Source organism: Anopheles arabiensis, chromosome 2 (genome assembly GCF_016920715.1).
Source record: "Anopheles arabiensis isolate DONGOLA chromosome 2, AaraD3, whole genome shotgun sequence".
Taxonomy (NCBI): Eukaryota; Metazoa; Arthropoda; class Insecta; order Diptera; family Culicidae; genus Anopheles; species Anopheles arabiensis.
This window is the reverse complement of record NC_053517.1, coordinates 71,264,060-71,279,221: the sequence shown is the minus strand read 5'-3', so window position 1 is coordinate 71,279,221 and position 15,162 is coordinate 71,264,060. Positions and strand designations below refer to the sequence as shown.

General features: G+C 47.2%; 1 protein-coding gene across 1 annotated transcript in view; it reads right to left on the bottom strand.

The window, feature by feature from the left end:
* The window catches only part of LOC120895150 (homeobox protein araucan), a 61,191-nt gene that overhangs the window by 21,324 nt on the left and 24,705 nt on the right, over positions 1–15,162 (bottom strand). Inside the window, exon 2 of the mRNA XM_040298239.1 lies at positions 2,670–3,071. Within this exon, the coding sequence (XP_040154173.1) occupies positions 2,670–3,071 (402 nt within the window). The remainder of the gene's footprint in view (positions 1–2,669; positions 3,072–15,162) is intronic.

Sequence of the window (15,162 nt, the reverse complement as noted above, 5' to 3'; positions counted from 1 at the left end):
TTCATTCCTTTATTTTCCTCTCAGCCTAGAAGCATTCGTATCGTGAAAGCGTTGAAGGAATGGCCACATTCACCTGACAAACGCAGGGATGGTGCAAGGCGGGGAATGAAATGTAAACAGAACGTCAAAAAATTTATAGTTATCATGCATTTTATTAACAAGCCTTAAATTTATGATACTGTTTAGTTTACTTTTCCCTTCACCCATTCATCCCCGAGCTCGTTGCCGGTACGTAACAACAACATTAACAACAAGCCGATCGCGATCGCTCCACACCGCGCTCCGGACGATATTCATTCATGTTCGATGTAAGCTGCCCGGATCTAACAAAACAAACATCTCTTCGCAGAGCATTGAGCAGCAAAGTGTGGACATTCCAGAGCTTCCCCTCGACGGTTGCGTCTGAGAAGTCTCCGCCGTGCGAAGCCACCGAAAGCATCGGCAACGCAACCGAAAGCAACGTGCGAAGCTGCCGGACAATCGAATTCGAATCATTTCGTTCCACCCCGCTGCGTTATGTGCTGTCATGTTGGTTGGGCATTGGAGGTTGTGTTTATCCGTAAATACGTATTCTCTCGCGCTCTCCGCGCATTCGCTTCGATGCGTTAAGCTTGAATATGGTTCCATTCAAGAAAAAATCGCTTTACGCTCGTTAGGGGTGAATGGAAGTGGGGCTTAACAACAATAGGGTAGGCTGGGGAGGAAAAAAACAGGGAGATTTTTTTCCGTTCCGACATTGGGTCAGCTTACGCGGCTATACTGTCCCGGGAAGAAGGTTCGCGCAGTACGTTGGTGTGGAGATTGGTCGGCGACATAAAATTGATTGGGCATTATTCATAAATTTTTCGACGGTACCGTGCTGCAGCTGAGCAGCCTGGAAAGGTTTTCGAATATTTCGAGCAAAAGCAACACTCGAAGAGCTGGACTTCGTACTCGGTGTGTTGCCAAAGCGCATGGTGAAGAGCAGAAGAGAAAAGCTAAATCCCTGTAGGCTATAGCCCGGATACCTGAACCGGAATCAAGAACGGGAAATTTGAAAGGCATAAACATAACATTTGATTAAATTAAGACATTATTTATGCTAATCGATGGTAATTTTTTTATTGATTCAATCATCATCATGCCCCGGTAAGATATGATGATGATTTGAAAGCTTCCCGTGTTGTCGGGAGATTATGAGATAAACACGAAACTGCACGTTTGATGTATGTTAATCTTTGTTTCGGTATCACGCTTTGCCACTCCTTAATGGATTGGAGTCAGTGAACAAATGTTTAAACTAGGGGTTGTATTTCTTATAAAATTTTAACTGCTGGAAAATTTGAAAATATTTATACAACAAATTTACAAAAAAAAAGTTGCGAGAAATGTAAAACCTATGCCATGATTGGCCAACAGATCAAATATCTCTACGTTAACAACGTTAGCTAACCACAGTCGTTGTTAATAACGTCATATCTGCCCACCGTATGTCCACATTATGGTCATGTTCATGGTGGTTATCTTTTGTGGCAACGTATGAAGAGTAACACGCACCAAAGCATAAAAAGTACCCCATACACGGTACACAGATGCTTACAAAACGATGCGAACAATCACAGAATAGCCAACGGAAGCACCACGAGCGGACTGCGATTCGATAGTGTGTCGAGTGTGCCCGGACGGTGAGGGGTTTCTTTTTCCTCGCTCCGTTGGGGATGTCCGACATCCATACGAACATGGCAGATATCGTACCGAAACCACCGCACCGTACCCTGCACTAGTGTCCAAGTGTGTGTGTGTGCGTTTTTTTGTCCGTGATACAAAAAACTAGATTTTATAACATGTCTTCACCACCTTCACAACATGAGAGTGTGTTGTGAAAAATGTGAGCATGTTTTGTTGTTATTGCGGCCCATGCAGGCAGAGTTATAATATTTCACTGCAAAAAATGCGGATGGTCTGAGCGGAATTCACCGTACCGCTTTCTATGTTTCTCGCTCTCTTCCTATCGAAAAATAGATGTGTGTATGTGAATGGACGGTAGTAAAGGATTAAAATCATAAAAAATCACCCGCGTAAAGTCACAGATTGTACAAAATGTCCCGTTGCATGAGGTTTTTGGGGGTTTCGTTTTTGTTCCGGTGGATTGTTCCTACCGTTTTCCGTATCGCTTCATTGCTATGCTTCTGTATTGTGTGAAACTTTTGGGGTGAAATGAAATTTCCCAAACGGGAGAAAAAATGCCAACGAGTGCAAAATTGTGAAACAATAACATAGGTTTTGTGGGACTTTTTGGGAATGATTTTGTAGCTTAAACTATATTTTTTCTATTGGAAATGTAACGACTAACAATGGTAGAGAATGTATCCAGTTTTGTTGCATTTCATCCGAAAATAATTTAACGAACAAACTGTAATGTTATATCACCCCTCATATAACTGATGTAACGACGTGATTCTCATACAATGCAAATAAAGTTTCAGATTCGGGCTTTGTTTCCATTTTTGAACATTTGAATGTTACACTTTCAAAACGAGCTGTATAGCTGTAGATGGGTGTCATTGTACAACATGTTAAACAACGCTTGGCTTTTATTTCTATCCTCAATTGATTGAACAGAACTATCAGAACTTGTAATTGAACTGTCGTTGAACAGTAAAAAAAAAAGTATTTGAAACACAACTTACCGCTGGATTCGCATAGAACGGAGCCTGATCGGCACCGATGGCCGGGAAGTAGGCGGCCATCGTTTCCGGCGAGTAGGGCGCACTGTACATCGAGAGCGGTACACCCCCCGGGCCGGCAATGCCGGCGCTCGCTAACCGCTGGTAGCTGATGAGATCGTATTGACACGAGCACACGGTCTGGCCGGAGATGGGATCGGTAAAGATGGGTCGCCCCGTATCGCAACAGCGTCCACCCGAGCTGCCCCCGCTGCCTGCGGCCCCACCCGGCCCGGACGTCGGTGGGCCGGAGGTGGCCGAGCAGGGTGACGCACTCCGGGCGCTGGGGGGCACTGTCGTAACGGCCATCGCGACTGGCGCTGTCGGTGGTGATGATGGCGCAGACGGAACTGTCGGTGTGGTGCTCTGGAAAAGGAGAGGCGACAAAAAATAAACAGGATGAGTGAGATTTGATGACATTGGTACACAATTGCGCTGCGTGAAACATACAATTTTAACTGCCTCATCAACCGGTAGACGAAAGCTTGGTAACAAATTATTGCACGCTTGAAATTACTGTGCATTGCATTGCGCTTATGGACGGCCAACCGAAGACCGAACAACTGCGGCCGAGACCTTAAGAAATGTAACGAATTGCAAGTCGGTGCAATTGTGTGAGTTTTTTTCGTCTGTTCCATGTGCTCTTCAGTTCAAGAAGGAGATCGTGCGTGCTGGAGGTAGGCAGCGAAACAACAAAAAAGGTGCATTCTGAGCAAACTTGTACACCGAAAGCCACTTACACGCAACGACAAGATCACGCACCTGAAGGAACGCAATAATAACATGATTAAGCCGCAAGCAATCGACGTGCAATCGTATCGGTGCCCCTCCGACCAGATATTGGCAACTGTCAACCGCATGTCAAATGTCAAAATCAATCGTGACGGACATAATCACCCCCTGGTTGGTCGGGAAGGGTCGGGGCAATGAGGCGATGGTGATCCGATTGTGTGTGTGTATGTGTATTATCAGCACCGCCTAATGGGTTGCACGAACGGGGGTAGTGCGACACCGTAGAAGGATAAAAATAAGAACTACCGGTTCGCTGCAAGTACTTGTGCATCGTAGCAACAGCATATCAACCGTTGGCAACCGTTTCTAACGCGTCGTGTGTGGGAGCGGGGCTGTATGGGAGGACACAAGAGCGTTGGACAAATACAGCGCTACCATACCCATAAAGCTCCCTATCAATATTGACTCTATAAATCACGTACGCATATAAAGTGAACCAATTTAATGTAATTACAAATACCGCGTCCTCACGATCGATAACCAGCCTTCCAATACTCGCACGAGTGTGTGTGTGTGTGAGTGTGTGTGTGGAGGGAGATGTGTTGAATGTGTGTGGTTTGAGTATGTGCAAACATAAGCTAAATAACTTGTGCGATGTGTTCGCTCGAACAACAGCCGCGACTGCAAGCGACCCGGAGTCTTCTTATCAGGAAAGACTTGAACACCGGAACGGAGGAAGCAAGCAAGCTCACACGCAAACCCCCGGGCCAGCAGGCCTGCTGTTGTGTACGTACTCGGAGAACCTTTTCGCTTTACCTTTTTTACTACACCCGCCAGCTAAATTGAACAACGTTCTGGCTGTTGCGCAGTCATTGATAACAGCGCATCGATGGGCCATGGGACAAAACCTGCGAGAGCAGCACGCCGTTCGAGTAACATGCGACGGACATTGCGAAGTCAACCACAAAGCACATGTTTGCTTAGCACCACCGCGTAGGCACACCGGAGTTGGATGCACTTTTGCTAAATGAGGACGATATAGCAGAGTGCGATTTTTTAGGCAATTAATTTCTGGTTATCATGGGCTGATGGAAGCTCTCCATTCTGGTACGTGCTTTGAACGCTTTTGCTAGTGGTTTCAAATGACCCTCCTCAAAATCCAGATATGTTCTATAATCCCTCTAATATCTGTCTCCAACCATGCCTGCGAGTGGCTGTTTTGATTGTTTGCAAAAGAGAAATAATAGTATTGCTATCGTGAACATTTACTGCATAATTAAAAGCATTGTTATCACCAAGCCACTTTCTCCACCAACCGAGTCGATGGGGGTAGTGTTTGGCCGTCCGGGCTCGCCTGCGACAACTGCACGCTGGCAGCACCGCACGTAATGTGCGTATCGCAGCCCCTGGCCGATGGCCTCGTTGATTATGTTGCCGGTCTGGTTGTGGTGATGTTTTGTTAAAAAAAACATCGATGCATGTAATAACTTTACGCTCTGCAAACACCACTGTCCACGCTCACGCGCAACAGAGTTCCGCATCAGCGGAATGCGATGTCCTCAAATTAGGTTCGCGATTGTGCCGGTGTGCAGAGAATGGGTCGTCCGTTTGCGCTTTAGCACCGCGTGCTAGCCCAAGCATATCAGATGCGGTGGCGGGCTGGACAACGGAGCGGTAAAAGGCACTTACAAATCTGATACGCACTCAGGTACGTGTGCAAATGCTCGCGAGCCAACCTGGCGGAGGACGAACACGCTTCGGGCGATATTTACACAGTGTTCGAAGCTGTGCGCTGTGTGTGATTGTGCGCGTTTTCCGGCTGTACCATGGGGGAAATAAATATTTGCCTAGCCATCGTGCATTGGAATGTTACAATTGCAACATGAGCGTGCTTATTTGCTTATGCACATTTGAAGTTGGAATACTAGAAGCAAGAACACGAGCAAAAGGAGAGTTTGTAAGCCAGTAACATTCGTTGCCACTAGGAGCTTTTACTCATTTTTGAAAGCCTTTAAATGGGTTGATTTTTTCCACAAAACGATGATCAACAAACCTTGAGACGCACAAACGTTTTCTGATTGACTTGATTTTTTTTTTCTATCGCCTGTTTGATCTTTGCGCCTACTTGAAGTGTTACAAAGCGTATCGTTAAACCTAAAGTTGACAAGCCTTGAAATTGGACTTGTTTCGATGTGTCGCATTGTCGAGCAGTTGAGCGCGATTCCATTCCGGAAGCTCTTCAAGTGTACAAGCTCCAACATCAAAAACTAAACTACCGCAATGGGCTGTGCACAGGCCGCGCTCTTCCCTACCTATTGTCCACCTTCACCTCACACCGTGCGGGGCTGGTCTCGTTATCGAGTTGATGATGGCCGATCTATCATTCGGGGCCTTTCCACTGAACAAGCTCGTTTTCACCTATTTGACACTTATCTAGCACCTTGAAGAAAGCTGCCTACCGTTTCTAACCGATACTCGCAATCGAACGCGACACACCTTTGCTGGCCGGTTGCCGTTCCACGCCCGGGAGATTCGGGACAGACAGACAGCGGGGTGCCGCCGAAGGGAGCGCTGCGCAGGAAGTAGCTTGTTCGTGTACGGTGTGTTTGTCCGAGTTGCGAGAGCGTGTGCGACTTGTGTTCCGGACAAAGTACGCCATGTTTTGTCGTGTCGTTGTCCGATGTCAGCCTTGTCCGGGCAATGAGTTGACTGATTGATAAGCAGAAAATTGATTGAATTTCCCCTCAGCGTGTCGAAGACACGGTCTGCGCCGGCAAAAGGACACTGTTCGAACAAGCTGTCTTCGGTTTGTGATGTGTTAAAAATTTCTATCGTACAGGGAAGCACGTATCGATTGTAGATTTCACCCGTATACATGCTTGTTGTGCCGTAAAGTGTATCGATAAAATTTAATCAACTTCTGCTATGAAAACACTGCCCGAATCGAAATGAATAGTGCCCGCATTCGTAGAAGTAGAGCAGCTAGTCGGGACACATAAATTGTGAACATAAAATCCAATTACAAAACGAGCATTGAAATTAATCCAATTCATGGAACCTCACAAAATGAATTCCATCGATCAGCGAGAAACTCCCAAACCACCAGCGAACGAGCGAAAGCAGCATGATCGAACGGCTAGTCTTCCAGTGGATCAGCAAACCCCAACCGTCGGGAACTTTCGTCGCCCGGGTTTGGTAGCGATGACAGCTTAAAGCGCTGGCATTTGTACAAATCAAACAAGTCGGGAACGAAGAGTGTTGGCGCGGGAAAAGTCGAGAAAAAAGAAGGTGATCGTGGCGTCTAGTGTTTCACAAAAAGACCGCCGCCACATTCGAACAGTGATTTTCGTCTTTTCGAGCGGAAAATAGACAGTATGTAGAGATTGGCCGGGCCGAAGGATCGGGACAAGAATCGGAAAGAAACATTGAAGCTCCTAGTGAACCCTCTCGCGGCCTACTCAGTTTGTGTTTTATTAATATTTTATTTTGTCATTTGTCCACCTTTTTCTATCTATCTCTCTCTCACACGCGACCGTTGCGGTGCATTATACAGTCACACAGGCTGGGTCGGTTTTCGGTTACTTAGCGCGAGGTCAACTGACGCAAGGGGCAAGGACGTGCGGACGAAACGGAATCGACAAATGGCCATTTTCAATAAAATTCTTGTTTCTCAGCGCTTATTTATTCAAACGAAGCTCCCCCGGTCCACTCGTCGTGACACTAAGGTGACGGCATGGACAAGTGATCATGGTGAAGACCGAGCGGAAGATGGCTGAGGGCGGCCCGTACTACAACGGTCCATCGACCGGAGATCAAAAACCGTTTTGCCGGCGCTCAGCACTCACGGTGGAGTTGTTGGGATGAAAATTGACACTAAAATAACGACAATGATGACGACAGGCTGGTCGGGCGTGATGATGGTCCGGGTTCGGCCGGCACGGGAGACACGGTGGCTGGACCAGGCATCCTAAGCAATCTTGAAATCTTGATACGTCCTGGAGCAAACGATGCGGGACGGTCCATGGGGAAGGAACGGTGGCAGCAGCACCACTTGGGAAGTGATCGACGACGGCAGGTAAAACACAGACAGCAACCCAACGATCGTGTAGAACGTATCAAAACGACTCTGAACGCGTCGGCGAACGAGTTCAGGCGGTGGCAAAGGAGGCTGCGTGGACAAGATGATCATGGTGTCACACGAACGGAGGAGGTGGAAGAGCCTGTTTGACGACAAGATGTTTTGAAGTGAAAATGAAGCTGCAATAAAGTTAGCTAGCCAAAACATAAGAGATTATAATGAGATAAGGAAATTAAATGAAAAATGACTTTGGAGATAGTATTTGAAAATTTTATTTGTTTACCTCGCAATCAAAAATGAACTTTCCTACAGCTCGTTAAACACTGTAGCGTTAAACAATCGGTAGACAATGACATACAAATAGCGTGGCATAAAATTTGTTTGATTTCGCTGCTTCACTTTGCCACGCAGGAACAAAAAAAAAACATGCTAAAGTGCTTTTAAATAGTGCTATTGATTAAACAAGCGCCACCCCGCAAAACCAATCCAACTAGCCAGGCGGCTCAACCACTGAGGCGCGGTGCGCCGTACTTACGCTATTCACCAGATGGCGCCACTTATTTCCATTTTACTGCCCTTGAATACGATTCCAGGGGGGCAACGTAGCATATTATTCACCGGCACAGCACAATGCGTGGAAGGGAGAAGAACCAAACGCTCACCACTCGCGAGCATGCAGCAGTAAGCTTCGAGGACCTTGGTCGAGGCGCGCACCACTCCATAATCGAATATGTGTGTGATTTTTACGACCTATTCCAAATGCAGGAACGCGCGTCCCTCGACGACAGCTCGATCGTCCACAAATGCTACACATGGTATGCGTGAAGTTGACGAGCGCACGTTCATGGCGAACGACGATGATGATGATGAACCCACGGGACCAGGGGGACCCACCATCTGGGTAAATATTGTTATTTGCACAACATTTTCAGCCAGATTTTCAGACGTATCGGCTTTCGCGGTCTTGTTGCCGGCGACCAATTGACGAAAACGCCCTCTTGCTGCACGCTTGGAGTTTATGAGATTGAAATACCATAGAGCGCACGAATGAGTGTGTGTTTTTTGTGTGGTGGTTGTTGTTGGTTTACACGTAAAAGCTAACGCAAATGCAAAGCACTGCGACAAACAGACTAGATCCTAGAAAGGGGAGTTCTTCATATTCTGGAGCACGAGTGAACACAACAAAGAGGTGTTGTAAAAGGACAAGCTGATACGATGTAACCGATTCCCATGGGAGAGACACACTGATTTTGCAGGCGTCTTGGAGTTTGGAGACACATTTTCACGCCTTACCTTAATGCTACCGTTACACGCCAACCGTTGTGAGCGTGTTCTACAGCACCGTTTACGACGACGGCGCTCGTACGGGTGGAACGCTGTATGAAGTAACGTTTTATTGTACCGTGACAAGGCGTGCTTTTGCGTGCGTGTTGACAGCGCAGAGCAGCAAGTTTTATTTGTTTTGACTATTATTGAAGGTGTTTGAAAGGAGGTTCGTTGTTCGGCTTTGGGATTCAATCAATTTGGTGACTCTACACTTCTTATTTGATGTTAGGTAATCGATCGAAATCCGTTACTGATTAGAAACAAAAGCAGAATTAGAGGAAGCAACAGAGAGTGTGAGAGAGAGAGAGAGAAAATGACGAGATAGAGACAAATACGCAAGCAAACGGATGCACCCTCAATTCCTGATCCGCGTGTCCTTGTATAGCATGTGTCAGCTTTAATGGCGCTGCCATTAAGGTGGCTTCTTTCCGCCCCAGCTCGATAGTGCGGCACAAACCAACCTATACGGTCTCTGCCCAGTCTGGCCTTGCTGCTAGTGCTACATCGAAGCTTAGAGCAAAGAATGGGCCTTAAAAAGGCAATCGGCTTTTTAAGCCTTTCGGAACAGTTGTGCGTGGAACGGGCCGTTGGAGTGAGCGACTGGCTGGGAAGCAAACAGGCCAATGCTACTGTCCCCGGGTGAGGATTTTAAAACCAACGCACCGAACTCTTTTTGTCTTGGCCTGTCTTGTCACAACCGTTCAGCACCAAAAGCCCCCGTCGCCGTTCGCACTTTCGTGTCATCGGAGGCTTTAATGTTCACTCGTGTGCCCATGTGTCTGCCGCCCCGTAGCTACCTCCCGTACCTGGCCGTGCGCATTTGAGTTTGTGTGTGTGAATGTATGTTTTGAAAATTTTGTCGGAACCGTGAAATAATATTATAATCGGATTACGCTTTACATTTTATGTTTACTACTAGTTTTGCTTCCCGGCGCTGTCACGGGGCCTGCGAGCGAACCCATCGTCAAACCAGAACACAACGAACCCGTTCCCGTTTCACCCCTTCCGCCGGCACCTAGATCAAATCTCTCACCGGCAGCCAGGACGGAGGAGAGCGGGTTTGCCCACCTTTTGTTTGGCGATTTGCGTTGTCTCAGCGTGTGACTGGGCGACTTTTGTAATCGGTTGGACGCATCGGTAGAAAAAAACAACACAAGCATAGAAATAAAACCGAAACATTGCCCAGGAACCCAGGAAGCTAGCAGGCGCACCGGAACGGAGCTTGCCACCGGTACACATAAAAACACCCGTATTAGAGAAGCGAGCGGTAGTGAGAATTCGTGCCTAATTGCACATATATTTCAGCGCTTAGCATACTTCCATACCGAGGGAGGTGGAATAGTGAGCCACACACGGGACACAACCTAATCGTTGCAACGGATGGTGTATAAAGTCTGCGCTTCCGAGTTTTGCTAAGCCTTGTTGGGATAAGGTGAGAAAAACCTGATTCCACCAAACCTAGTGAGTGTAGTCGTCAACAAAAGGCTGGCAAACAAACAGGAACGTTTAAGACCACGCCCAACCGTAGCAATTATGCTCTGGCGCTGTTCGACCCACGTTTAAGCGTAAACAAAGACCCCTAATGCGCGAGAACGAATGTATTCATTTAGGTATTAACAGGAGAGGAATCGGTGTGGCAGTGGGATAGGGGAGAGGCTTTTTTTCTGCTGCATCATAAAAAAAAACACTACAGCCCAACCAAATGGGCCACAGCTCTGCAAACGGTAGTGATCATGGTACCTAGACGATGATCATGCTAGTTTTAATGGCTGAAAGCGAAGCGCGAATGGGAGAACCATGGCAAGATGTGCAGCTAAGGAGGGCTTAAGTACAATTTTTGATACATGTGTAACTACACGAAACTAGACGTTCACGCTTCGGTTGTCTAGCCCCTGGGTGGAAGAGAGAGAGATAGAGAGAGACAGAGAGAAAGAGCAAGCGGCAAACAAAAGCACATAGGAGGGATCGTAACACACCATGCTAAGCAAATAATCGTTCCACTCTTATGTATGGATTTATCTCTTTCTCACCATTTTGCAGCATTATGCTGGGTTTCCCCTGTGCGGTAGAGTTAGCTTTCCCCTTTCGATCAACATAAGCGAGGGCAGACACATTGCTGCAGCATCAAGCTTGTGCTCAGGCGTGTTGTGATCACGCTTCATCAAAACGGTCCGCAAGCGGGAACGAGACACAGTAACAGCATGGCCTGCGTAACGCTACGAAACGCTAGCGCAAAAGGGCAGTCATTAATTGTAATGATCGATTTATTTCCTTCTCTTCGGTTCGCTGCTTCTTGCCTTCCGACCGGCCCGGAGCAGCGAGCCGTAGGAAAGGGAGCAAAACATCATCGCTCAGCGCATAGCAGCCATTTATTAATTTGCTCTCCCGCTTCCAGCACAGCCAGTCATGCATAACTGATGTGTGGGGAGCGGCCTGGCGCAGTGAAGCTGAAGTAATTTGACATTGTAGCAGGGCCCCGGCTCTGTAGGATATCGTACGGCAGGCGGCGGAAGGCCCATCGGCAAGATGGCCGATCATGCAGTGGAGCGATGATGATATTAAATATCACTTGCTGCGAGTGCGCTCACAAATTCAGCGATTAAGTGATCGAGTTCTATCGAGCTGCTATGGTGGCGGTACAAGCAAATGGTCTGTTGATCGGTCTGATTGTGTAATGGGATTGTTGGTAGTGGTGGTGGTGATCGAGAATAACGATCGTAATGACTCAATTGCATGGTAAACTCGATCATGCAGTTAATTTGTCGTTGTAGCGAGTCTGAATTTCTACTTGGTATTACTTTTTTTTTACTTGTTAAGCATTGTATTCTTTCTTTCTTCTCTTCCCAGCAACAGATTTGTTGAAGTGTCACTCATAACATGTCAATCTACGGCGCACAATCTAACGGTCAGTTGTTGTGCAGTCCTTAACAGCTGCCTAGAAGGACCCACTTCATGAACCTGGAGCAATGAAAACACTTCTCAAAACTGTCAAACGCTTCTCATCCTCAATCTCATCCACTGTGTTGCCATATGCTGCAAATGTTGCCTTCACCGCTCAAGCCGACGGCAAAAATGGCTCGACCGCTCTACAACTGTAAGGTTCTAACTAATTGAAATGTTTGTGCAACGTTTGCGGATTGTTCACTCTATTTCCGAACTGCCCTTTCACACACTGATACACATAGAAAAGTGCTCACTTTAGGTGGTAGCAAAGCACCTTTGTTCTTTATGTGTGTGTGGATTTGGCTGCACGAAAATTAAATCCTCCGGATTTACCTAAAGTCGGCCGGTTCGCACCGTTTCGATCCGTTGCTAATCCGCCCGGAGCTGCTGTTGTTGTAGTAGCTGTCGGTGCCATTATTTAGCCGCTTGAAGGTGACGGATGTATTCATCACACGCGTGGAAAAGTCAACCTCCGTGCACAGGAAACAAATTGACCGTAACCGGGGACCAAAAACCTTTCGAGGACCTTCACCCAAGAGCCATTTTGCCGATGGGTGATCATCATCTGTGCCAAAACGGAACCCGGATAGTTTTTTCGGTAAAGTGAAAGCACAAGCAGCAAATAGGCGAAAAAGCAAATGTACTCAAATGTGTACCCTACAAAACACGCCACACCACACCACGGTGCTCCGTTTCGGCCACATCCAAACCAAAACCAATTATCACAACGAACACGCGTGAACCGACAGCTTATTGAGCGCTAAATTAATTTTTAGATACCTTTCAAAATTCAACCGACGGTGGCACACGGTGTTCCGGCGGAAATTGGCCGGTATCGCGTTGGCGAGCACGAAACATGACGAAAACGAAACGAACATGACCGGGGTGAGTGTCGGCCCCTGGAGCAGGTGGAGGATGAAGCTGAAGCTACGAAACATGATGGCAAATCGCGCAGCCCGAACAGATACTCCGTGCGCGTGAAAACTGTATAGAAAAATGCCGGAAAAACCCTCCTCTCCCCAGCGTTCAAAACTGCCAAACTGTACGAGAAAGTGAGAACTGAACAACGTTTCGAACAAGATTCGAACAAAACAGGGCGAATCGTTGTACGACAACGGTGTACGTTTGTTTTGGGTTGTTTGTTTGTTTGGTTGTCTGTTTGTTAGCGTTGCTTTCTTTCGGTGAAACGCGAGCTTTTCTCCCCCGCCATCACCCCTGCGCCAGTCCTCGCCGGACAGCTAGGCTTCGTAAGGTCCTTCCAAGCGTGTTGGAGGTTTGGAATTTAAAATGGTGAAAAATAACACCCGCCCCATGCCCATGCGGATACACAGCATAGCACATTTCGCTTATCCAATTTGAAGCGGCACTCGAGGCAGTGAAACAAAACAGTTGAGCAACGAAACATGAATCTATAACGCTTCAATAAGCAATCAGTCGGATTGAATTGAAGCTAAAACGAAATGGGAGAAAATAACAATCCACCACGAGAAGCGATATAAATTTGACAAATAAACGATTCAATCTAGCGGTTTCTCGTTTCGCTGCAACACCGAGTTTTGACAGCAAACTGTATCGATAAACGCTTGCTGATGATTAAAGAGAGTTTGGGGGGAAAAACAAGAGCAAAAAGAAATGCATTAAAATCATTCGCACGACTCTCACCCGTTAATCGGACGCCTTTTCGTGCATTTTGTGCATTTTGTGCAATGTGCACAATTCGGATGTTAATGCTGACTGACAGCTTATTAAGGCACTTCATCCTGTCCAGTGTGCAGCAACAAATCAGCACACCGAATAGTTCGTCTGTTCTGGATGGATGACTTTTTTGCCGTTGTTGTTGTTGTTGTTGCTGCCCTTCTGTGGTACTTTGCGATCTTTTCTACATGACAGCTGACTGTAATGCGAGCGTGTAACGCTCTGCACGTTTGTATGTGTGTACTGGGAGGGACTGGAATGGCGGCCGGTAAAGGATGTGCATGTTAGCAAATGAAGGGGGGCTTGAGCAAAAAAGAGTTCGTAACCTCATGCTGATTCCTGAAGCCTCGTAGCAATGAGGACAATGTTATTACAAACCGACTGACAGGCTTTTTCCAGGCTTCCACACACACACACACACCCGTTCCCTTCCATCTCTAACAGTGCCAACTGTCCGCGCGCGGGAAATGACATGGATGGTACATGTGTTATGTATGAGTTTTTATTGAATTATAATGTTATTTCGCGTAATGAGATTTCAGGTACGGTTTTTGCTTGTTTTGCACTGGGTTTTCTATGGTTGATTTTACATCGTCCGAGCACGTGTATGGGAATGGGCGGTTGCCGGTGGCCGCTACACTACAGGGTCATGTTTGGCACGCGGCACTGAAACTCATGCTCATCAAGTGTCATGATGAGTGGTGCACTGCTGCAGGACGTTCTTCGGCGCGCGTTGTTCGTCCGCCCATTTGCACGGCAGCAAGGGATTGAGCATACGCTCGCTCGCTATTCAATCAAAACGTTCAGCAACTCATCTTGTGCTGTGTGAGCTTTGCATAAAACATCCATAAAAATGTTTCATTTTATCACAAGGCTCGCTGTGCACGAAAGCGTCCAACAATAGAGCTACCCGTAGCCGAGCTCCTTCAGCACTGCTAACACCATTAGTTACTGGAATGTCCATTTGCGAGTAAAATATGTATTTTTTTTTTGTGTCGCTGTAACTACTACCCGGACCCAGAAGCAAAAACACGAGAGGGAACAACCGACAACCGGCAACAACCAGCATAAGGGTCCTGTGTGTACGCGGAAAAGTATAGATTTAATGTTATTTTCATGTTTTAATGCTTATCAGATCTGTGTTTAAAAATGGCGTCACTGATGGATACGCACGGGAGCGGGGCAACGGAACAAGTAATAGCAGCAGCAACAGCAACAGCAGCAGTCATGTTAGCTGAGGTCGTTCCGTCTCTTCACGCTCCTTTCTGCACTGGCGGTTAGAAGGGTTCTCCCGAAAGTGGTCTTTTGTCACCTTTGGTTGCTTTTTGTTTCATCCCGGTTTCATCGTTGCGTTTTCCATCGTGACGCGTTGTTTGCGTGTTTTGGCACCCTTCGCCTCAACGGTAGAGAACGGTCGGGCCATAGGGTTTGTTCCACGTTCCATGCGCTATCCGTGGAACATCACATCACAGCGCCATAATTACCGTCCGCCAGACGCGGGAAAGGTGACGCTGTGCGCGCTGCGTTCTTTTCCGACGGATTATTAGTGTGCGAACGAAGCGAGGCGGGTGAAAAATTTCCCAAGTCACCTCCACGACGACCACGGCGGCAGCAGCAGCAGAGGGTCGGTCCGTCCGCTGCCACACCTTAACGGGCTCTCGCTTGCTTTGAATAAAATTAATT